We start from the raw sequence: 26,715 nt of genomic DNA, 5'->3' as shown, positions 1-26,715 counted from the left end.
GATAGTTAGAAACTAAAATGGATCATTACAGGTTTTTAAGTATGAGAGCGTACAAATGGAAAATGAGTGTTCCATAATTTGTTTAACACAAGATAAATAATTTATCAAACTGGAAGTCAGTCAAATTTTAAATCTCACCCATGTGAAGTGAGGGGCGCTCTTATCTAGGGATGCACCGAAAGGGAAATTCTTGGCCGAAACCGAATACCGAATATAGGAAACAGTTGGCCGAAAACCGAATACCGAATATCCGAATATGATTAATATTTTTTACTACCATTTCTTGATTTATGGCAAAATAAATGGTTATGGCAAAACTTAACTTAAAAAATAATCACTATTATGGGTCCATAAAACATTTATTCAGCTCTTTTGAATGCATTCATTGCATACACTATTCGGTGATATATTTTCTGCCTAGTCGGGCCGAAACCGAATAGGCCAGAAATGCATTTTTGGCCATTTTCTGCCAAATATTTTCTGCGGCCGAATATTCGTAGCATCACTACTCTTATCATCATACATCATCTCATTCTGGCTAATCACAATTTGCGTCCTCACTTTTCTGTCAATGTTTGTGTTTACACAAACCTGGAAAGCTGGGCATAGGTGGGCCTAGCGCCCCTCAAAAACTTTGAGAATCACTGCTCTAAAGCAAGGCATTGAAACAGCAGACAATCTATTAAAATCATTCAACATTCTGAAAGTCACTGCAACGTTAAAGCAACCTGCTGTGCTAGTACAGTGCAAGCAGGAAAATGGCCCATGAAGTAAAAGGACAGTGTGTTGAGATCAGTGAAGTGGTTGGACAGTGGTTTGTCCTTTCTTTTACGTTTGCACACCTGCAGCAGTTTGCAGTACTTCAACAGATGGTAAGATACAGTAAGTGAACACTGAACAGCAGTGCAAGAGTAAAGTATGGTGGCAGTGGGAGTATACAATAGCTAAGTGCTCTTTTCCCTGAGCCAACAATCCCAATTGAAGGCTTGTGAACGGGCAGATTCCTGGTTGTCTTGGTCTGACTCCAGCCTTCTCGCTGCAGCAATCAGGCAGCTGAAAGAAAGACAGCGAGATATGCTGGGCAGAATCACGCTGGCACTCTGATGGAAGTCACCATGACAACGCAAACAAAACAAGACATTCCTAAAACAGGACCCACTACCGGACTGAATACTGAATGCACTCTAGTCCGTTCAGAAACAAACTGAGCTGGCAAGCAGTGCTGGAGCTCTTAACCATAGCTGTGCTCAGGCTGTCAATGCTGGTCCATCATTCATGGCTTATTGAAAGCTCCAGCAGGCTTTTTGGTGTTACATCAATAACTATTTTTCACTGTTACAAGCCCTTTTGTCAAGAGATTCAAGAACATTGAGTCATCACATGAAATTGAATTAAATGCCACACACCGCCTGACAGCTGTGTGTGACAGAGAATAAGCCATTCACATAATTGTTATCGGCATCCACAGTATACAGTAACCTCTCTCTCTCTCTCTCTCTCTCTCTCTCATAGACTATACTATATACAGTAGGCCTATACTGTATGAACTCAAATGTATATTGTGCATAATGATAGTTTGTACAGTATTTTATACTTTCTTGTCTAATAATCTTCTGAACAAACAAGCATTTTTTTCTGCCCTATTAAACAATACTATAAAAAAATAAAATAAAGGTGAGTGATGTATATATTGTAATGGATATATATATTTTTTTAAACTTGTGCCATGGTATCATGGTTATTGGAAGCAGCTGTCCTCAATATAATGCAGACAGACACCACGCAGATCATACTGGAATCAAATGCATAACAGTCTGCATAACAGTCTTCTATGAAACCCATATGCGACCTGAACACTATGCTATGATCACCTTGAGAACCACATACTCTCCAATGTGCCCAGTGATATCTACTACAATGTAGACATCTAATAAACTGTTTCACCAACATCACCAGTGGGGATGTCAATTTGACTGTTACACCACACCTGATTTATACTTTGTTGTATGATGGTGCCACATGCCGAAAATGACAGCACACAACACGCAACATCATGACACGTTCGTGGATTTAATTCAAGTACTTAATTAAGCATTATGCCCATTAACCTCCCCACAGAGCCACAGTTTAGACTCATCAGGTTAGCTGGAACTTTAAACTGTGATCGACTTTTCCATATTCTTCCCCATCTGACATCCATCAAGAGCCACAGAGACGTAGTGTTGATCTGGCTTTGGATCCATATTCTGGCCTGTGAACATCATGGCCTTACTGCAAATAACATCTGCCTTCAATCAACTTTTTCATTAGATTTACTAGCCTTCTCAAAGCTATACTTTTGGTAAAAATTATATTAAGGTAACTAGGTTACGTTTGTAAATAGAGTAACAGAACTTGATGATAAGATCAAAGATGCATGCTGACCAATATAGATCAGTGTTACATGTTGATCACATCAAGGGAACATAGCTTATTTCATAATATTGAAATGAGAAGCACAACAGAGCACATTAAAGCTGACGAATACAATATAACCAACACAACTGCGGTGGTTGTAGTTGGTCTAACGGCTCTTCTATTGAGAAATATATATCCTGTGGTTGGGTATAGACCACTACTGGTAAATAAGTGATATTGCATGAAAGTCTAAATCCACTCATCTGCCCATTGTCATCATCTGCCCATTGTTTTTTCCTTAGAGCTCAGCAGCAGTGTAGAAATTTCAGGGCGTGCATGTAGGAACTTGGTTTAAATCCCAGGAAGGACATAAAAGTTATGAAATGAATGCCGAATAAGCAAGTCTCAGTGGGATATATTAACAAGCTCACAACGGGTCGCAGGGCGAATCGCAGTGAGCTCGTAGATCGGCAAATTTCGGCACACAACGAAGTATAAATTAAACACAAGATGCTGTGGAATATTGGATGAACTCCAGCAGTTCCAGTGCCATTACGCCAAAATTTACTTTAAATGTCCATGTAGAAACCCACCAGGGAGCTTAGCACAAGAACAGATAACAAATACAGAAACATAGCTAATAAAATTTCTCAGTTTTGGAAGTCATTACGTTTGGCCTCTCCATAGCACAGACCATAAGCTATCTGTCTCAATGGTTTCCTGAAAAGCTATGGGGAGTTTTTCACTGCTTCTATTTATTTTCTCTGGACCTAGACTCTGGCATAAGTTACGACTCTATGTTAGATGTGACCAGAGGTGAAGACTGGGTTATTCTCGTCAGGCTCGTTTTAGCATATAGAAGTTGTTTTGTTATAGAAGTTGTTTTGTGAATAATCCAGTATGGACAAAATTGGTCTTCTTCATGTTCTAATAAAGGTGTGTCCTTCAGCAACATGAGCCAAAATATTATGGCTTCAAATTAATATTGTCAGCTGAGAATTCAACAATGGCTCTGGGTTACAGATCCAAGGGAAGTGTGTGCGTGCCTATGAAGAAGAATGACTGGTCAGTAGATGTTTATGGTTAGATCAAAGAGCCAGACTACTTTTCAATCTCCACACTGACGAGCATTAGGTCTCCTGAAACTAAATCCTCCTAATGAACCCTTAATATTCCATTCCCAACCCCATGTTAAATTGGGCATCAAAGTTGTGCATTATCCAACATGACCTTTTACTTTAAATAGCCCCAAAATAGTTTTGCTAAATGAACTTAAAATGTAATTTATATACCAGACATAAAGTACATTCACCACAAATCAATCTTACAAATACGGACAGACGCACTTCACATAATGAGTATGACACTATACTGTATGACCAAAAATAAAAGTACTTCACATAATGAGTATGACACTCCAACCCTGTATACTGTATGACCAAAAATAAAAGTAAATGCTTTCATATGGAGGCCACCTCCTGCCAATATGTCAAAAGGAGCTCAAGCGACAGACAGACAAAGCTTTTGTGCTGTGCTGTGCTGTGTTTTGTTTATTTAATTCATCTGGCCACAGTCACATAACAAATCACACAATGATTTGAAAGTGGCACTCAATAGTGCCACTTTAGGTCACCCAGCGGTATTGCAGCTGTTCATACCCCAAATACGGACATACGGACACACGGACACACGCGGCCAGTCATTGGAGCAGTGTGCACCGCTCAAAAAGCTACTTCTCAGCAATTATACAATCAAGATGACAAATCTTGAGTTTCAGTCACATTAGTTTTCCCCTATGGTATGTAGATCCCAAAACACTCTTTGGGACAGTCCAGCAAAATACATTTTTGCACTTAACTTAATTTAACACTCAGGATTTAGCTGTGAACATAATCGAATATTATACATGAACTATAAAGCACATTTAACCATACTGTACATGTACTTGCATGCTATACAGAGGCAGCCATCTGCTGACATAATGTATATATAAATGGTCTATAAGCGATCGTGCAACATGAACATAACTTCTGCGCTTATCAGATGACTAAATTTGGCTACTTGAGTCAAATAAATCTTAGCATGAAGCATGAAATATTCCAGTGAGGTATCGGGGCGGCACATAGTCAGTGCCGAATATGCAAACAGACCGAGCTAAAAATAACTTCTGTAAGGTTCAGTTCAAGTATCACATGTCACTCAAAACAAACAACAAGTGTCCAAGAATAAGAGAAGGAAACGGTGGCGTGAGTGAGATGCACATACTGTACATGTCATACTGTACACAGCAAAAATCCAGAGTGTTCATTTAACTATATAAAATGAACATATGGATATAGGGTATAGTATAGTAGGGTGTGTATACAGTAGGAGCAATGCTGTGTTCTAAAGATTTACTTAACAGGGGAAGTCACAATTCTTGGCAGACTTTATTTATTTATTCCGGTTGTTTCTGTTTTATGGGGAAATAAAATAGAGATATCTGCGGCAGTTTCTACTGAAGCAGCACAGGTTCGCTGTGAGAGGAACCGGGACAGGGAAGGAAATCAGGCACTAATGTTTCCTTCCTAAGGGACACAACAGGCTCACTCTTCACTATAGCAGCTGTATATTCAGGGGCATGCATACTGATGGAGACCTGGACTGTAAACATATAGCATGACATCTTACACGTTTGATGTGTACTGTAAGATGCACATTTCTTGTTTTACACTATCACTTCAAAATGATAAGAAATTATTGTGCTCATATCTATATATTCAGCCAACTATGAATATTCAATGTCATTGCCAGGCTTAAGGCAAGGGGAAACATTATGTTTATTTGTCTGTCCAGGGCTAATCTGAAATCTCGCAAATCCCCGGTGTCTCAGTGCCAACTCTTTTGTGCACACTGTCAGTAGGCCAAGGAAGTACCTCCATGCATTTCTTTTAAAATCTTGTGTATATTTTACTGAAATATGTAACTTCAATGTAAGATAGTGGTAGTAGTTGGATCTTGCTGAAACCGTGCCCAAATATGGAGTCATAGGCCTACGTCTTAGATGACATCAAAGACTTGCATGCATTCCACTGAACGGAATTTATATTTTTTGAGGGGCACTGGCCCCTCCTATTCACAGGTTCAATGTTTGTCTTTAGTTCAATGTTTGTTTTGTAAATGCCATTGACAATGAAGGGAAAATTTACGTCATAATGTGCCTCATTACGTCATTGTCTCTTTATTGTTAATGGAGTTTAATGTTTGTGTTTGCACCGTTTGTTTTATATCACCCTTCACATCACACGGGTGTGATTTTTATCCAATCCGAATATTTGCATTGGGATGGCTGCTATAAGTATTCACTCCGAATGAAACTTGAATAGCAGGCTTTCGCACAGTTTGAGCACATCCCATTCCATATGATTTATGGCTCGCCTCGTATTCTTTGTACTGTTTTGTACAATTACCAAGCCCAGACTATGTCACACACAGAAATCACAGACAGGCTACAACGTCTCCTCTCAACCCATTGAAAAGGCGCACAAATGCCAAAACGCAAACCCCATAACCCAATTAACCACTTGTAGCTACTTCACTTCAGTCTATGTTGTGTAGTAGTACTGTAACTCTTCATAAGGGCATTTGTCATGTTCAAGAAGGGGAAGATAGTTTCAGGCCATGGTTTGTTTGTTGCACAAGATACATTTCACTACTAAATATTATTGCTACAGTGTATATTTATTAGTTCATTTGTTTTAACTTGTATTAATTGTGTGATTCAAAAGACATTTTAAGTGTGTTGATCTGTGGAGATTATCTTCTTGAACAAAACGTGTATAAAAGCCTGTTTTATATATAGTTTATTTTCTTAATTTATCCAAAACCCCAATGGAAAAATTCCATCTGAAATATGCGGTGGGAATCCATGGCGATGGCAACTTCCGGGTTGGCCTGTAGAGATGTCATCCATGTAGCTCTTATTTTAATACAAAGTTAACCACAGTTATTTCAAGCTAATTAAATGCTTGTAAGTCAAACAACTAAACAGTCAAACTGCCTTTGAACATGTCACTGTTTCTAATGAACCCTCTAATTCTAAATGATTTTGCGCTACATTGTTTTCATTCCGTTGATAAAGGCAATGGACACAGACATGTACAGAAATAATAAAGTTTTGTTAGGCAAAGTTCCAATCTGTGATTTGTGAAACAGCTCAAGGAGCCCCCCACACGCTCTCCGAAACAATTCGAATTTGCACAATACAGTACGTAAAATTACGTTTTGGTATTATCGTTCTAAACCAACAGTTCCTGCTCTGTTCTACTGTACATACAGCCACTTTGAAGAAATCACAGATTGGGGCTTTAACCTTTGTTTTTAAATATCCAACGCCATTAGTGTTTACGGGAGATGCTTCAGAACGTGTATGCTAATTTGATCAATTCAAATACTCAGCTACAACATGGTGCAAGCTTGTAGTTCTGCTACTTACTGTACAGTGTGCGATGTCGGCGCGCAACTAAGTAAATAAGAAATAAATAATCCTTTAGAGAAAGCCAAGAGAAAGACATGCTGACCTCTATGGAATGCAAATGAGTGAAATCACTTGTGGCGAGTGGCGACCGAGAACTTGTCTTTAATCCATGCATGTCCAATCTAATGTCTTATTCTACATACTGAAAATACTGTACAGTCAGTGGTAAGGTTAAAGAACCGACCAATAGTAAGGGGCACATATATGATTCCATAACTACTATTAATTACCACACAAGCACAACAAAAATGTCCTAAAGGAAAGTCTTGGACCATCAGATCCTCTGTCCAGAATGAACTGAAAGCTGGTCTGAAAGTTGAGGAAATGAGAATCTAGATTGGAGAACACAGACAGATACGTGTGGTACCAGCAGACCCGAGAAAGGGTTGGATTTACATAAACAGTTGACTTGTACTCACATTCCTTAGATGAGAAAGGTCAGAGGGCCTTCCATAAGGGGACATGAAAAAATGTATAAATCGACAATTAGCCACCCAAGATTAGGATATGGCACTTCAAGGCAAACAAAGGTGATTTGTGGTCCAACGGTTTCCCACCAAAGCTGTTGGTCTTTTACTCTTATCAGAAGATAAAGCTTCCTCTTTTCGGTATAAGCCCAGAGATGTTTTGACAATTATTTAGACTTAGCACAACTGGGCCCAAACCACACCAATGATTCACCACGCAACTACTTGCAATCATTATCCCCCAATGGCAGTTGCAAGAACTTTCATTGGTGTGGTTTGTATTGTTGCAAGGAGTTGCGACTAGTTGTGACTATAGTTGCAAGGAGTTGCAACTGGTGTGTTTTGGGCATTAGATGAGTTAGATTTTATTGAATACATAGCCTTTTGTAACTTTCCTTGAACTGTTATAGGGGTGGTAGGACTGTGTGACAAGATGCAGGCTTTCCCCTTCTCTGCACCCCACTTCCAAAAACGGAACCTCATCTCAACTGAGACACATAAAGGGATGAGGGCCTGCTCCACTCCGGCAGATGTAGGATAATCAGCTTTTGTGCTGCCCACCAGCCAAAACAAAACAAAACAATGTCTTGGTAATGTTGGCTGTGCATTGCATCAGAATAGGATTTGGTTGAATGGACAGTAAGGACATCTGGTTGTGGCTTTTATAAAAACACTGACTGGACAGTGGACCCATCCTGATGATCCTAGAATGTATGTCACTGACCAGTAATGCAATTGGATGAGAGAGCCATGTTGCCTGGTTCATGCTGTGGCAATGCTACAGACCACTGATGACTCACAGGAATCGCAGGATCGCTCGTGGACATTCAATATTTGTATTCCCAGAAGTGGTGGCATGCCACCATAACCCATAAAATAACTTTTAAACTGTCACAATATATCTATCACAGAGGTTACACTTGGTGATTTAATTGGCATGCAGTGTTGTGTAAGAGTCGTTATGACACCAAAACACCCAGAAGAAATGTTTTGTTCCACAGACATGCTTTATCTTGTGGTGGAAGAGGCATGTTCTAGCTCACACTGAATCAACAAACATGTTCTCTCAAAGCATAAACGATGCACTGCACTGCCAAAAAGCTGAATCAAAGACAATTTGTGTCATGCTGCTTTCCACGACAGGTGTTTAATATGGCCCCGATAAATTAAATGGATGAGAGCTGTCCGTGTCAATATTAGAGATAACTCTGCTGGTGTGTGTTAGGCCTGACCTCAAAAAAAGAAAAAAATCTTCTAAATCCTCCAGTTTTCTGAAATAAATATTTTCACGATTTTTCAAAAATAGCAGACCTACAAGCTCGTAGCGCGCCACTCAGTGGCGCACTATGAGCTTGTAGATCTGCTATTTTTCAATAGCTAAATTATAACATAATGTTTAAAACACCAAAAGGGGTTCCCGCCCTAAATGGGTTAAAGATTCCATGCTTGATGAAGCATAACGTGTGGTTTCTTGCAAATACAGTAGGGTTATCGAAATCCTGCAACATTACTCTGCCTATGGTCTGAATATTCCCTGAAGTCATTCAAACTTGGTTCATCCTGTTATATTTGATAGTTTTTTCGAACAACCAAAACATATTACTGAATAAAAATGTATCTATTTTTATTGTCAACAAAAGAAGAAACACTCTTGTTGATTTTGGTTACCCACTCTTCCTCACTTTTCCCTAAATCAGTGGTTGTGCCAGTCGACCCCCAGGAGTCCTTGAGGTGATTTCAGTAAAATTAGTTAATATAGCAAAAATATAGCTTTAACCCTATGTTATACTTAGGCTATTAAAAAATATGCACTTTCTCTTTACCTGCCAAGTAACTACCTCTCTTTTATCCACCTCACTTCCACTGCTGAAGGAGCACTCTGAGAGTCATCCTCTGTCTAGGTGGAGTTCTTTGCGGTATAAATAGCTTCCTCAAATAGGAGGGGGGAAAAAACGTATCGTCTTGAAAGTATGCTAGCAGTTACAATGCCGGCATCACCCCACCGGCTGCTGTAGTACAACCCACTATGGCAGCACACTGCCACTTAACTTCACATGGACACTGTGATACTCTGCATGTGCACTCAACCAATCCACAGCAACCAACACTTAGCATGCCACAGTGCGGACATTCTGTATGATATGTTAACCCTGGCATGTTCCTGTCTGGTTTGGCATAAACAGCAGGCCAGGGCCTAGTACAACTCTTGAAGAGGGTTTAATTGGACTTCACAGTGAATACTATTGAAAGGGCAGAACCTTTCAGACTACACTCTGAATACATCGGTGTCACCTACTGTACTGTAAAACCTGTTGGACGCTGCATGTCCAGTACACAGAATAAACATATACAGTATAAATATATCAATATAAAGCAATGTGCACATCCAAAGATGAATGTGCAGAAAATCTCATCATGTTATCTGTCAAACATGTCCAAACATTTCCACTGATGAAATTGACAACTGAGAGGGTGTTACTTAAAAGCTGTCTGTCTGTCTGTCTGTCTGTCTGTCTGTCTGTCTGTCTGTCTGTCTGTCTGTCTGTCTGTCTGTCTGTCTGTCTGTCTGTCTGTCTGTCTGTCTGTCTGTCTGTCTGTCTGTCTGTCTGTCTGTACAGAGCAATCCATATGGTCAGGAAGGCATGGTTAGAAACAAAGACATACACAGATGTAAGTGTGATCAGTGGTCTGTTGTCGTATTCGTCTGGGTGGGCCACCACCACCACCCTGTGATTAAGGCATCTAAAGCTCTTTCTAAGGGCTTTGCTAAAAGAGAATGAGAATATTCCACATACAGAGATACTATCACCAAATTAAATCTCTTAAACATATTCTCTCTCCTCTATATCCTAATGGCGGTGCCTCTACGGTCAGTGACAGTGAAGATTGAATGAACCCAATAGAATTATCCATTGAAAATCAACAATTGCTTCATTCACTGCAGATTGCTTTGCATATTTGAATAATTATAATGTGCAAAATAATGAATGCCCAAAAGTTCAAAAGCCATAAAGGAAAGCCATAAATAGTATTGTTGGAGGGACACATGTCCTGGACATGTGGACATGACGTCCATCCCGTTATTGTTCCCTGCCTCAGTTTTATCATTAAATACAGCTTTACTTCCCCAAGATCAGTGCCAGCGCTTTGCACACTAAATCAAACACTAAACCCCAGAATGTTTGACATTAACAAATAGTTTTATGAAACTTACTGGTTAATTCACATGCAAAACTATGACCAAACAAAGTAGATTGTGTTTCCATCTGACAAATACACTCCTCATCTTCATAGACCACATTGTTATAGCTCTACTCCTACCACTGAGGGGAAAACAGAGAAACTTCCCCTAAGCAAAACATCCAGATTTCACTTTCATGAAAGGAAGTGGTGGAACCTGAATACTGGCCTATAGTCAACAGACATAATGAAAACAAACATACCACACTGGCTGAGGATGAGCGGTGCAGTTTCGGTGCCATTAGCCAGCGAGCAGTCAGACAACACAATCCCATATCAAAGACCAATAATACTCCAGATTGAAAGGAGTGTGTGTGGAAGTGCCCAGTGATAAGGCCTTTCTGGGCAGAGTTTCGTATGGTAATAAATAGTATATTTAACCCATTTAGGCCTGAGTTTAAAACATTTACTTTGAAAGAATTCAAAGATTTGCGCCACATTTTTACAATTTCTCAAAAATAGCAGACCTACAAGCTTGTAGCGCGCCACTCGGTGTAGATCTGCTATTTTTCAATAGCTAAATTATAACATAATGTATGTGACCACTCAAAATGGGTTAATATAGATCTGCCTTTGGAATTTTCCATATTATTTTGAGGACATGTAGATTTCCAGACAAGGTGACCTGATGAATATTTGTTTGGCATCTTAATATCTGCCTGCAGTAAAAGTCTACACTCTACAAGACGTTGGTTGCTACCCGAGGCTCCCATACAGGAATGTACTGTAGACAGAAAATTATATTTATGTTATGGAAAGGATGACTTTCTCTCCAGCCCCAGAAATATACTTTTATTCAGTTCTGGTCTTATTGCGTCAAATATGTAAAGCCTCTGGACTGGATTTTGTAGAGGCAAGAATGGAATGACTTTATGTCTTGCTCGTGTGTGAACTACATTAATACTTTATGATTATTGTTGTTTTCTGTATTGTTTTTATGTACACATTTCATCTCTCCTAATTGTATTCATTATTTTAAACGGTATTATTGATATTGCTGTCCAAAAAATAAGAAGAAATGGGCGTGTAAACTGTGTATGGATGGATGCATTTAGATTAGATTATTCAGATTTAAATGATTTCTTGTCAATAAAGTTGGACATTTTGTTTCTACAAGCTCATAGCGCGCCACCGAGTGGCACGCTACGAGCTTGTAGGTCTGCTATTTTTGAAAAATCATAAAAATCTTTGAATAATAAATGGGTTAATACAGTAAGTGTGTCTGGCCGTATCTGGCCTATCCATGAACATAAGCAGTGTAACCATGGAGAGGAGGGTGCCGGACCAATATCAGCAGAAGATCCATTTTTCAAACAGTGGGCCTGCCAGAAGTCTCCCTCCCAGCCCAGCCACTTCCAGATCCTAGCCTGGATTTATTATGAGCCCCCAGGTCTCAGGACAGATATTGCCAAACCACTGCTTCCAGGGAGAAGGGTTTATTGTGGAGGAATTCCAGAGACATCAGCTGCAAACAGATAATCCACTGAACCTGACAGCAGACATCAACCCACTCTGCTCAGGCCTTCAAACTCTGAAGCCCAGAACGTGATGGGAGGCAGCCAGAGCACTTTAGCACTATCTCCTCCACAGGACCAAAATAACAGCCGCCATCAACAGCTGTTGGCTGAATGAATGCTCCATGTCCATGGAGCTATATGGAATATGTTGAAGTGGCGGCTCACAATTCAGTTATGTAACATTATTAACATGACAGCAGAGTCATGGTCATGGAGGAAAACAGGCAAAGACTGGGAAGGAGAGGGCGTCCATCCATAGCACATGGCTAGTGGCATCACTGGCATGTGGTGGATGGGTGGGTGGTGGCCGAAACTAGCATGGAGTGTCAATCAAGGGATGGATGGCACACACGCTTATCTCACTAACCACACAGATGGCGTAGCGAGAATGCCTGCCATTCCACAGAGGTGAGAGTGTCAAAGAGTGAAGAGAACGTTTGTGTGTTTAATATGCGTACATGTGTGCGACTGCGTGCATGCATGTGCAATTGTGTACATGTATGCGTGTAAGAGAGAGCGGGAGACTCACCCGTGAGATGGTGAGAGGAACACAGAAGTCCTTCCCTCCCTGTAGTCTGAAGCCCCATGGAGCTGGCCCCACTAGAGAAACACTGTAGCTGTTGCTCATGATCAACCTGTAGACACAAAAGCATCCATATATTATTCACTTTACCGTACCTGGCTGCACCCATAAAATGTGGAAAAAGCTATCCAACAATACTGTATACAGCAGTATACACTCGGGCCTGTTCAGTGGCACCTGTTATTTATACTGATGAATTGAGTACAATGGACCACAATGGAAACAGGATTTTGGGTTATTCTTTTAACATAATATTTGACTGTACTACCTGTACTATTAACAAACTTGTGAATCAATCAATCAGACAGCAGCTTTCCCCAAAGCAAGCTATTTTTCTTGCACCTCAATATTCTATACCAGCTTCCGGAGAGGGCATTAGGGTAAGGTGGTGATAATAATAACTTTATTTAACACTTTTTAAAACATGCATTACAAAGTGCTGAACAACAGTTAATAACATCACATCATAGCAGCGTAATAATACAAGAATAAAATAAAACAGATTCAAGAGAAGCCTAAGGAAATAAAGTACTAAACCAGATGGAGTGGGTGTGTGATGATTGTTCTATTGAGATTGCAATGCGTGCAATGGCTTTATTATTTAGAACTATGAGGTTGGGTGTGGGAAGACAAATTATTCTGGCAGCAGTTTTGGCAATTGATAGCATGTTTAAAAAGCAGGTGGAACAGTACAGTAGGATGGGCTGACTAATGTGCTGGTACAACAGTAGGAGATGGGGGAAAACATAGTGCTTTAAGCTTGTGGATGACTGATGGTCTTTGGTGGCTCTTTTTGGATGTCATGTGTCTGGTAGTCACTGTCTATTGTTATTGTCTAGTGTCACTCTGAGGTATTTAAAGCTTGGTTATTGAAGATAATGGGGTGCTTATGAGGTGAGGTGAGATTGATTATTATGGCCTTTTGTCATGTTGATGTTGAGGTGTAGATAGTTATACTCACACCACTGGGTGAAATGGAAAAAGACAGCACTACAGTACACAGTCCAATTTCCAAAGCTAAAACAAATTATCTCATAACATCTGGAAAGTGTGCTGGTATACTAATTTCATTTGTCAACTGAGGAATAAAAACTGCCATGGTACAACAGAAAAATGCTCATCAGCAAGATTAAGCTGTATTTCATTGCTATGTAGAACAATAATAATAACTAAATTATTTGTACATAAAACATTTTTAACAACTAATAACTAGTTATTTGTCTAATAGCATCCAACATTCCAGCCATATGCATAAATGCAGGTGGGCATGTAAACATGCTACTAATCCTTATGAGACTCATGAACCTCATGCAGAATTAAAGAAAATAATATTTCCAGGTAAGACAGGCCTTCAATGTATCTATCAGAAAAAACAACAATAAGATTAAGAAAATCAATCAACACTACAAATATCAACGTCAAAACAAAGTTTAAATCTGCTTTTTGAATGCATGAATAATCCATCCATTCATCCATCTTCAACCACTTATCCGTAGTCGGGTCGCGGGGCAACAGCTCCACCAGAGTGCTCCAGACTTCCCTCTCCAGAGCAACATTAGTGACTTCCACCTGGGGCATTCCGAGACGTTCCAAGGCCAGTGAGTCGATGTGTTTCCTCCAACTGCGCCTTGGTCTGCCCCGGGGTCCTCCCAGTGGGATGTGCGTCGAGGTCTGAGGTCCTCCCTAGGGAGGCGCCCGAGAGGCATCCTAACCAGATGCCCAAACCACCTCAGCTGGCTCCTTTCCAGGCGAGCAGCGGTTCTACTCCAAGTCTCTCTCGTGCATGAATAATGACAATTATAATTATTTCATTAATGTACCCTAGGGTATATTAGGTACCCTCACAAAAGACATACAGTAATCCTGGTCTCTAAACTGCCTCCCCCTGGCCAGCCTGAACTGTTGGAATAACGTGTTGCTCCCACACACTACGTCCAACGGGGAAAACTCCCCCGTCAGGTGAAAAGAAGCAGCTTGGACTCCTCATCCTCATGCATTGTAGGAACCCTAACTCTAACCCCAGTCTTAACCGGTCACGTACTGTAGGTCGCTAACCCTAACCTCAGTCTTAACCGGTCACGCCTTAGTCTTAACCGGCCACGTAGGTTGGACTAACGGGAGGTTGGACTTATGGGCAGTCTCCAAGGACGGAGGGTAAACAGCCACAACTATTTATACTGCCATAAGTATAGAATGATTATAATACTCCTTTGTACAACGTGCCTGTGACGAGTTGGCAGCTTGTGACACTGGCACTGTGGCACACAACAAAGGATATAAACCAGGCTTAATAGGAGGGGGAGAGAGAAAAAAGAGACAGAGAGAGCGAGAGGCCATGAGAGATCGCAATGTACATAGCCTATAGCTACATTACAGCTCATCAGGTCACACACAGTAGCACGTGCAGCCAAGAAGTCTGGCATGCAGTCAAGTCTTTTAGGGAGTCCAGTCCATAGCCACCACGACACGGTAAAAGTTAAACGTGATGCAATGTGTCATGTTTTTCAGTTGAAAATCAGTTATTATCGGCGAGCAACACAGTCATATGACCAGCTATGAGTTCAGCTTTACTGTTGGGTAAAGACGACTGTCATCAGATTATGATACACACAGTGCACTGCACTCAGCACAACCTAAGCAGAAGAGACGTAATATAAGGAGCTGTAGATAGAATGAGGTGAACACCTGCTGGTCTATCATATATAGCCAGCCTATACACTTTATCAGTACTGGAGGCCGTAGCTGAGTTGGTAGAGAGAAGCCATCTGGGAATCGGGAGGTAGCCCTGTTCGACCTCCAACTCGCTCAGTCGTGTCGAAGTGTAGGGCCTAACTTCCCTAACACCTCCCCTCCTGGTACTCATCATCATAAGCAGCCACATCATGAGCAGCCACCACATACCTGTGTGAAGCTGAAAAAGCTAATTCCCCTCCCCCGGGGTCCAGAAAATACTCCCTGCATCTTCTCAAACGCTAATAATTTCATTTCCATCATATAATGCTATCTCAAAATACACACTCTCAAAATCTCTGGACTTTCTGAGGCGCTCTTCCTATGGAACAGTCTAACTTCATGTTAGAGCATTTTGTTCAATAATGCTCCAGTCAGGCAAGCAGAGTTTTAGTAAATTACATGGGGCAGGTCTATGCTGGAAGTCAGGAGGACTTCTCATAAAATGAAAGTGCAAGGCCGTTAAGCCTGATTTATTCTTCTTTGCATGCCGAAAATGGCAGATCTACAAGCTTGTGAGCTTGTAGATCGACTATTTTCAGTACAGGACACCACCTACAACAAATAATGAATCAGGCTTTAGACCCCTGAGACCCCTGCATGCAGACTGCAGAGCTTCAAGGTAGAGGTCATGGGGGTCATGGTTTAGACAATAGAGCAGTATGCTGGGTCTGGGCTAGCCTGGAGTGGTATCCAATACCCATAACATTTTAAATAGATTTATTGCTTTGGGAGGAGAACAGTTCAGCTATAAACAACAGTGGTTGTTAAAAAGAAATAAGGTTGTATTGCAGACATGAATATACTGGTAGTTTTCCTCTGTTTCAGTGAAACAGACTCTCAAATCAGCTGTATTATACTCTGTGAACTATAGAGCTGCACTTTAGAGTTTGTCCTGTCAGATTCTCATTCTCATCACTGCACTCAACACTCATGTAATAAAACAAACCACTCTCACACTGGGATGACAAGCTTGAGTTGATCAAAATAAATAATAGAACCATTGTATTTATTATTGAGGGGCGATAGCCCCTCCAATGTCCAGCTTTTAGTGTGTGTGTGTGTGTGTGTGTGTGTGTGTGTGTGTGTGTGTGTGTGTGTGTGTGTGTGTGTGTGTGTGTGTGTGTGTGTGTGTGTGTGTGTGTGTGTGTGTGTGTGTGTGTGTGTGTGTCCCCTAACACAAACATTAAATGCCATTGACAATGAATGGACAATTTTGAGTACAAACATTGCGTAACACAAACACTGAAGATGAAGGTGAGGACGCAAATTCAGATTGGCCGGAAATCTGCTGTTCATGCCTAACACTACAATTGTGACTTTTACTACACATTCCGTATTTGTCCTGTGCTTATTTATCATATCCTGTGGCCAAATTATTCCTGGCTCAAGGCTGATATGATCTCACGATGACTAAAATGATAAAACCATGTAGCTTCATACATACAGTAAGAGGACACTGCATACAACTAGGACAGGACAACAGAGCACCCTCTGGGAGGAAATGTCAGGGAAAATATTTTGAACAAAAAGGAAATGGTAGAATTCCACCGACATTCTGAGTGGGTTGTTTTTAATATCTTCCAAGAGTTTTCATTTAACTCAGCCGTATCAAGCTCAAAGGTGCAGTACAGTAAGTGACATTTTTGGTTAAAACGTTTAACCCAAACGTTTATTGTTGAAAATAGCTTTGTATATTGTGATAGGGTTAGCAGATTGTAATAGTTGATATATAGAGTGTTTGTTCAGTAACGGGGGTCTTCCTGTCTCTCCAGCTTTGAAAATACAGAAAATACTATAAGAAAATATAATAACGAGAGAATACTCATTCATCAGTTTCAATGTTGTCTGCTCATTTATTCTCTCTCTTGAAAACCAAAGAGTACCTGGCACTCCCATGTTGTTCACACACCTCGCTGGCAGACATGGCATGGCATTACAACTTGGATGAAAGCACACCAAACCATAATATCCTGATCACACCTGTGTGTGCATGCATGAAATGGACAGACTGACAGGTCTAACTGAGGCACAGAATACTACATTTCATGCACTGTTGCATTTCAAATGGTTTCAACACAGCCTTAATAGTATGCATTCATTTTCTATTAAAACCAATCTGCAATATTTTAGAACAAGCAAGTCACTTGTAACCCAGGACAGGAGACAGACATTAAGCAATCACAAGTCTAGACAGGTAATTATGATCATGTCTAAATATATATGAATATAAGACAACTCTGATTATAAGAAGACATTTTTCAAGACTCATTTGTGGAAAAAGAACATTGAATGTCAAATTGTCTAGTCCCTGATTATAATACGACCCCGTTTTTTAGGATATTCCCATTGGAAAAGACATACTAGTCTTATATTCAGCACAATAGGGTATGTAACAAAGCGTGTCTAGTACATAACTCAGCATATTTCCTAGAATGCGTGCCTGTGTCAGTCTGTCTAACTGTATGTGCCTTTGTGAGGACAATTACACTGCGCATCATGTGTGAACACATGACCTTTGCCTGCCCTGACAGGCAAACATCATGTCTGAGATGTAAGCATCACACATCACATTGCACAGTGAAGAGCAGGCGGTAATGTTTAGCAACTCGACAAAACATGACAAATAGTTATGCCATGAATTATAAAAACTGTAGCTCCATGAAGTAGAAATTAGATGGTAGGCTATAGTGAAGATTCTGAAAGACCTACATTGTAATGTATGTCATTCTTTGTCAATGATAAGCAATTATCTGGCTTTGGGAATTTTGTTGTTGTTCTAGAATATTAATTAGTTAGTTATTAATCAAATTAATTATATTGCCCTACTACATATTGAAGTAGCACAAGCAGCACTAACTCCAGCAATGAAAACAAAATCAGCAAAGAAAATGCAGATTTTTAGGATAGACATCCCATATATTAGCCTGGAGGGATGATTTGCTCTGTGAGGCCAACTGGCCAACCAATCAAATCATCAGTCAAGTGCCTCACTCAGCCATTCAGAACATTTGCATTAAGGGTCACGGTCCAGCCAAAAAGAGGTAAGTAAACATGTCATGGATGATGTTTCACCATAGCCTTTCACCATAGCCTCCAGATCAGTTCTCACCATTTCATTGCTTTATGTGGTGGACAGTAAAACAGTAAAAAACGTGTCTCCTCTGGTGAGTATTTCATGAGTAATTGTGCCTTGTCATTGAAGAGCCGCGCCATTTGTGGGCTGTAAGTCATGTTGCTGTTGCAGAACTCTATCATGACCATAACCCCAGGGCTCCAATAACACCTGCTACAGCCTGTCACCTGAACACTCCTACCACACGCACACGCACACGCACACACACACACACACACACACACACACACACACACACACACACACACACACACACACACACACACACACACACACACACACACACACACACACACACACACACACACACACACACACACACACACACTAAATGTATGCATGCCCACTGGCTGTCTCATTTATGTCACACCTGGAGTAGAGCAGAAGGAGCTAGGAGAAGCTTAAGGGGTACTTAAGTAATTTATATTTTGTTGTACGACCACGTGATGACCACAGATTTTCAGTTGAAAATCACGTTATTTTGGTGAGTGATGCTGTCATTCGACAGAATATAAATTAGGGAAAAGGGTGATGGCGGGTTGTGGCGCCCATATGCAGCATACAACCCATGACTCCAACTCAAAATCATATTCACCCAACCAACACATATGCACTCACACGCATGCATGCACACACAATATTTGAACTCTCTAAACCAGGGGTGCCCAAAAGTTAGATTGCGATCTACCAGTAGATCACAAAGGCTGTGCAGGTCGATGTCCCTAAAGAATATTTAATTTAAATATTGTGCTGTGCACAAAAACGTCTGTAGCATTACAAATTAAATACCTATTCAATTTCTCCCGCTCTATTTCCCATTCCAAGAGCATTTGTCTTATATGTAATGCCTTATGCCAGCTCCGTTATTCCAAAGCCCCCTAAGGTACATATTAAATATTTTCAGCAATGGTATAAATTATAATATTTTCTGTAGTAGATCTTGTTGAGCTGGTCATTTTGAAAGTAGCTCTCAAGTCAAAAAGGTGTGGCCACCCCTGCTCTAAACTAAGTGAGATACATAGCCCTGTCACCTTATACGGTGACCAAGAGTTGAGGTGTTATTTAGTTTCAGTGAAAATTACAAGGTCTACATAAACAGACAGCCGACTATGGCTGAAAGAAGTAGAACACAAACCACTGTGTATTCAATCTTTCAACAGTGTAACTTTGTAATGGATTAGTGAGGTGATATGGATTACAAGACTACTCTTTCAACAATAACAAAAGGAATCATGCAGCGCAACGGCTAATCCTACCAAGTCAAATTATAACAAACAAAGCTCTACAAATCCTCACAGAAATCACAGTCCAGTAGCGAGTCTGATTCTTTGACACTGAAGCTGGCTGAATCATAGCTTACAGGATCATTAAAGACTATTGAATTCCTAACATCATATGGAAGCTGTGAGTCAGAGTTCAAGTCACCATGTTTATCTGACTTTGACACTGCTCTATTTCAATTCAAGTTCTTTTTTTTCCCCATAATTTATTTTCATCCAATTTTCAATGGCTTTGGGACACAAACTTTTTTCTCTTGAAATGCACGCCATTATCCACTTTTTAACCTATGAATAATAAAGTATAATACTTTACCACTGCTAAGACATCAACGTGACATCAATATGAGTGTATATCCGATTACAAAAATAAATAAATAAGAAAGAAAGTAAGAAGGAAAGAAAGAAAGTAAAAGATAATACAATTTCATGAGATTTTTTGTTGGAAGCCATACTATACTTGACTTCCAACTGTACCCTATTACTTTGTTCTATCGTTCATAATGGAGAGAACAAGATTAACCTCATCTCATGTCCCTGCTTGTTTTCCAGGCTAATGATCTCATGCATACTGTTCTAGACATGAAGACACACCATTTAGTAAGTTCCCACACCGTGTGATGTAACCTTGCTCAGTTGAAAAGATGAACTTTGGTCAGTGGTGCAACAGTAGTATGCCAGCTATAGATTGTGGATGAGACTGGTCTGGTGTCAGTTGCTATAAAGTTTTCTTCATTGATGATCTCATGAGATATGTGTTTTCTAGTGGTAAAGTCTTTATTACATTCTATTTCAGATTGATCACAGACTAATATAGGCCTACATGAACTACTTCGACAAAATATAGCCAGTCTCCCTTGAGAACATAATTTTCATTGACATATTCCGGTAATATTGCCCCATGGCAGTGATTTGTCTGGCCCATGCTTTGGGGAAATGTCATATCATGAATACAGAATTTGAGCTAACACAATTATTTGTTATTTAGCCTCTAAGTCACAGTAGTAACTCTGCTTCAGTTATTTTTCTTTTCTCTCATTTTTTTTTTTTTTTCTTATGTAAATTTAGTTAATCAACCAATTTACCGTAGGGTAGGCTATATTAAAAAAATAAATCTAATAGACCTACCAATTTCTACTTTGCATTTTCAGAAATAGAAATGTTTGAATCAAAAGAAACGGTTAAAAAGAAATTAGGCATGAATAAGACGCTTTGTATTGTATATGGTGCAATTGCAACTTTTGTGTTTGTTTGTTTGTTTCAGTTATGCCTACAGCTAGTCAGTGCAGTGACAAGTTTCTCATGTGACAGCCCTAGAAAAGGTAGGCTACAGTAGGCTACCTGATTTTTTCCACCCCCTCTAGCGCGACTTTAGGCGCCTTTGTAGTGGGTGTGACAAAAATACATGTCTGGTATTTTCATAAAAAATTCGGAACTATTTTAGTGTGTATAAACTTTGTTTTAAAAAGCATCGTACGTTTATCCATTATTATATTCATAAAACACATTCTCTCACACATTTAATTGAACTGTGAAACTTTCTAACGGTCACAGAAAGGAGTGAAAGTGACTCAAAATGTATAACGGTTCCTCTCTTTACCATACATCTGACTCACATGTTCACAACTCACCTTGCTATGTAAAGCCGGGTCTGGCGGTGTTGAGATAGAGAAGCGTGTGTGCGACCGTCCCTCAGAGTTTGGGAGTGAACTGAACTGAACGGAACTGGGACTTCCGCATAAAACCCTCCCCCAACTGACAGCCTGGAGGAGGGGTTGTGTGTGGAAGCATGACCGGGCCGGGCGGCCAGTAGGGCGGCTGGGCCTGCTTCACTGAGACCTTCCCTTTCCCATGCACCGGCTGGGAACCGGTTCAGTTCAGAACCAGTTTTTAGTTCATGAGCCAGACCTCCAAAATTGGAACGTTATGAATTGAGTGTTCAAAAGCAGCAAAACCATACCTATATAAAATTGTTTAGGATCAATATAAGTAAATTAATATATGATAATCCTTCCACAGTAAATAGCTATTTTCTTTTTTTTTTTGCATGTTTTCCTATTGTCGTATCTGGACAATAATTCTATACTATATCATGCATGTGTGATGCATCTTCAATTCACCTCTCTGCGTGCTCCTTCATGATCGTCTGAGGCTTTGATGCCATTGCCTGGTACTCTTCTACAAGTTTGCTTAGATAAACTCTTTGTCCTTTTGTCTCTAGAGTCTAGTTTTAGTTAGTGTGGTGGGTTAAAATTCACCACACTATATAATACCTAATTTGCATATTTAACATTTTAAGATTTGTAGAACAATAATTCATTGTCTTTGTGTAGGTAATCAACTGGGGAAGTTTCATGGTGATTTAAATGTAGGCCTATGGTTTTTCTGCACACAAATTAACATTCCAATTTTGGAGCTCTGGCTTATGGACTATTGGACTAAGAACCAAAAATAACACCTGTGTGAACTGAGTGGTGCAGATCGTAGTTGCCCAATTAAACATACACACAGCCTACTACCGCTCTGGCTTGAGCCCGAGGGAACATTTTGCAGTGGTGGACTGTGGACAAAGTGGATGGCTCCTTCAACTCCGGAACCCTACTTGAGTCAAATTATATACGGTAGGTAGGCTCATATAGGCCCTACTCCTGACCAGGACTCAACTCGTGCTTTTAAAAATGACATTACTTTACATAATGAAATGGAAATTAGCTATAAAGTAGCCTAAATACATTTTGTTTTTCATTATAATAGATTAAACAAAACCAACCAAAAATAGTGAAAATAGTAGATCTACAAGCTCACAATGCTTTGAGTGTTGTGAGCTTCCAGGTCTGATATTTTCCACTATTGATTCATGCCTACTTTTCCCTATAGTCGTGGAGTAAAACGTAATATCTATCTTTGAAATATCCCCCTAAATTTCTTTTTTGTATTATCTTTTTATTTTTATCTTTTGATAAATCATAGGCCCAAATGGGCCTACCATTTTCGAGAGACGGCGAGATCCCTCAGCGACCAACGACCATAGTAGCCTACCTGACATTTTCAGTGAACATCCAAGGCAAGCAGCGATAAGGCAGGACCAAGCAGGAAGGCAATAAGAATAATATGCACAATGAGAAATAGAAACATGGAAGCGTGAACGTGTGAAAAAAAGACCATGTAATTGTGACAGGGTCAGTTTTAATTGTGTGTGTGTGTGTGTGTGTGTGTGTGGGGGGGGGGGGGGGCAGCATTCTTGAAGACTCATACTCATGACTCAAGACTCATGTTGTATTGTAACAGCAAAAGGACTCCTGCATGAAAGCCTAACATCTACAAACAGGATATCCCTCTAGACCAGGGGAGATATTAGACTTTTGACACCATCAGGCAGAGACTCTGAGCCACTGCTACACTCACCTCCCTTTTGACCTCCTCCCACTGGGAAACCTGATGCGGGTCACGGCACCAATGTAACTCGGGCCTCCCGCATGAAAGTCCAACATCTTAACCACTAGACCATGTGGTCTCTACATGACATCGTTCTATTGTTAACAGCAAAATCATTCAGTGTTTGTGATGACAATTATTTGGGTCCTAGTCCATTATTCATTACTACAGTGTATTTGCGGTTCATGTTTTTTTAAGGCTGGTTTCAGTTCTATTTGGCATGACCCTCTACCATACTGTAAAGTTGCAAAAGCATATGACACTGCATGTATGTATTAGGGACAAAAGAAGAATTTTCACAAAACTGCAATTTTCATTGGCTCATAAAACCTTCATTTTTGTAGAAGTTTTCATATAATTTAAAATGGCAGGTGATCTAGAGGTCAGAGGTCAAAAGTAAGAGCACGACACTCGTTTGGCATGAGGAGACGTATATGTGTGTCGAGGTTTCATTGCTTACGGTCAAACGGTTCATGAGCTATGCGTGGTCAAAGTTTGCATTTTCAATATAGCGCCACCCTTTGGCCAATGGTTGTGGGCTTCGCATCCTCACCGTTTGGCATGGCCCTCTACCATATCTCCAAATTTCGCGAAAACCGACTGCACGGTTCAGCCAGAACTGCTATTTTTGGCGGAAGAAAAAAAACTACAAAAATCAAGTCCTTTCAGGACTGCTTGGTCCTTTAATAACTATATTTCCTGTGGCAATCATTCCATTGGATGCCTCCAGGCCAGCACAGATCACACACATGTATGACTATCTCTGGTCCATAGCCAATGCTTCTACAATGCAGGGCAGAATCATAGAAGCATTGGCTATGGACCAGAGCTAATGTATGACCTGACCTGAAAATGTCCTGGCCGTGTGAACAAAAATCATACAGAAAAGAATCAGAAGCATATAGCTACTATGTGAAATTACTATTCATCTTCAAGTACAGCAAATCTCTCAGACAACAAATGTGTATAACATTACCTCAAAGGCCCTTAAAACTAGGCTCCAGACTTCCCAAAACAAACTGGTCAGGCTCCTACTTGGCCTCACTTTGACAGGCTGGAATGGCTTAGGGTCGACGACGGAGTACAGCATCTTGCAATGGGTCTGGTCCACAAGATTCGATACACCACCAAGATACCCATGTACCTGTCTAGATACTTCCTTAATGTTAACGAAGTCCAAAGACTCCACACCCACAACACCAGAGGGAGTGCAACGAACCATGTACAACCCAGATTTGGCACAAACAAGGGACTAAATTATTTTCGCTCCTATGCCACCAAAATGTGGAACGCCCTACCAACAGTCATTAAGACATACAAATCCCTTGACTCCTTCAAAACCGCTCTCAAAGGGCACCTACGGACGGCTGCAATTCGAAACTGGTCCCCGTAAAATCTGAATCCCCCCCACCAGCCCATTTTCCCCTCACTGTAGCCTATATGTTTCTTTTCCCTTTTTACCTCCTTTATGATGAATTCCTGTTCTTTGGCTATATAAATATAGAAGTGTCTATTTGTACGTCTCTAAATGTTTTGATGAATTGAACATGGTGGACCCTCTTGTAAACAAGTGTAATGCTTAATTGGGTAGTCCACTCACAGTTAACAGTCTTTGTATTTAGTTTGTGCTTGAAATGTACTGTAATTCTGCAAACTGTTAATAAATATTTCAATCAATCAGTCAAAGCCAAAAAGCTATATCTGTCTGTTACTGCCCTCTCGTGGTGTGTGTATGTTTTGCATTGCATTGTCTGTCCTGCAATGAGCGGATATTCAGCTAGTAAGCAAGCCTGATACTCATTTTCATTTACAGTTTACACCAATCAATGATCATTTCACTTCATTATTCCTGACTGCAACTCTGCACGATGACGTCAGTCACGGCAGTGTGAAGCCCGCGAATCTTCCCGCCTCTCCTCGTGAAGAAGACAAAGGAAGAGGAAGGTTGGCGAATCGGATCCGTGTTCATGGTTTTATAACTGTTTGACTGAAGGTAGAGACTCTAGTGTTTATTGTTTAATAACTAATAAGTTTGACTGAAGGTAAAAGACTCGATGTTTATGGTTTAATAACTTCAATAAGTTTGGCTGAAGGTAGAAGGTAGGTGACAGAAATACAATAAAACATAGGCCAACATGCACGTCAATTAAAATAGTTCTCTATCTAGCTTTATTGGTAAAATTAGAAGTGAATGTTATCTAACATGAGTTTATTTGTTAGCTGCTACCTCCAGCTTAGCCTTAGCTAAACTTATATATACCTTAGTCACCCATATTGTTTTATGTTGACACTATTATGTATTGCAGTTTAACCAAACTTTGTTTTGTCTCGTGACACGTACCGTGACAGAGAAGAAGACTGGAACAGCATGGCGACTGGGGGTTCTGTGGAGGAAAAGGTGAGACAGAACAATTACATTCCAGTAGTTGTAAATCATGTTGGTAATTTTAACATTAGTCTGTTTGGTGGTTGACAAATATGAGCAGGTTGATTCAATTATTATATAGCCTACTACTCTAGTGTATTTCTAAGCAAGCTAGTAAAGCTACATTCAATGTATGAAATTAACTAGAAAGTGTACTATAATGTAGCTGACATGATGTATATTGTAAGGTGACCAAGACGTACGTGTTACATTCCAAAGCACCATAACTGATACCCCCCTCTCTGTCTTTCCATCATTACAGGACATCCTGGACTTTGAGGACTTGAGGCCTCATTTTACTAAAACACAGTGGGAGCAGCTAAAGGACATAGAGAAAATAATATACACGAATATGAAGAGCAACCATCTGTTTAAACTCTCTCTAGGTAATGTAATATGTAACATGGTAACATAGTAATGCCATATAAAATGAGATAGACAGCATTTGAACGCCATCAATTTATTTATTTGTTTTGTTGTAGGACGTAGCTATATCAGACATTCATCAAATATAAGCCATTTAGTCTCAAGGCTGTATGTTTAGAATCCATACATGAGGGAGTTAGTCTTAATTCGTGTAATATTGTAGGCCTACTGTGATAGTAGATCAATGTGTATAATAGTCAATACAATTAAATAAAAATCAGTTTATTTCATGATATTACACTAGATTCATATCACATCATCACAATGCTTGTAGAAGTAGATTCATATTATATCATCACAATGTTTATAGAAGTAGATTCATATCACATCATCACAATATTTATAGAAGTAGATTCATATCACATCATCACAATGTTTATAGAAGTAGATTCATATCACATCATCACAATGCTTTAAGTAGATTCCTGAACTAATGTCTTTGCCTGTGCCAGTGCATCAGTCATGCTGTTGGTTCCATCATGTGTCATGACTGCTCCCTACTGGTGAAAACATGAATTTATTTAACTTCCCTATGTTTGCTATAACAAGCAAGAGTCCAATATTTA

At 40.0% G+C, this 26,715-nt stretch overlaps 1 protein-coding gene across 5 annotated transcripts in view; it reads right to left on the bottom strand.

Annotated features, from left to right (window-relative positions):
* The window catches only part of pdlim5b (PDZ and LIM domain 5b), a 75,273-nt gene extending 53,647 nt beyond the window's left edge, over nt 1-21,626 (bottom strand). For 3 of the 5 annotated variants that reach the window (XM_083793955.1, XM_083793957.1, XM_083793956.1), the window contains exons 1-3: nt 21,495-21,548; nt 18,563-18,763; nt 12,667-12,772 (exon numbers count right to left, since the gene is read on the bottom strand). In XM_083793955.1, the coding sequence (XP_083650081.1) occupies nt 12,667-12,772; nt 18,563-18,714 (258 nt within the window). In that variant the 5' untranslated portion in view covers nt 18,715-18,763; nt 21,495-21,548. Of the gene's footprint in view, nt 1-12,666; nt 12,773-18,562; nt 18,764-21,494 lie in introns of those variants that run through there. The other 2 variants (XM_083793959.1, XM_083793958.1) reach the window with 2 other exon arrangements.
* Nucleotides 21,627-26,715: the final 5,089 nt, after the last annotated feature.

Source organism: Protomyctophum parallelum (genome assembly GCF_964188405.1).
Source record: "Protomyctophum parallelum genome assembly, chromosome: 21".
In the NCBI taxonomy this organism is placed as follows: domain Eukaryota; kingdom Metazoa; phylum Chordata; class Actinopteri; order Myctophiformes; family Myctophidae; genus Protomyctophum; species Protomyctophum parallelum.
Note: the sequence above shows the minus strand (reverse complement) of the source record. Positions and strands in the feature narration are given on the sequence as shown.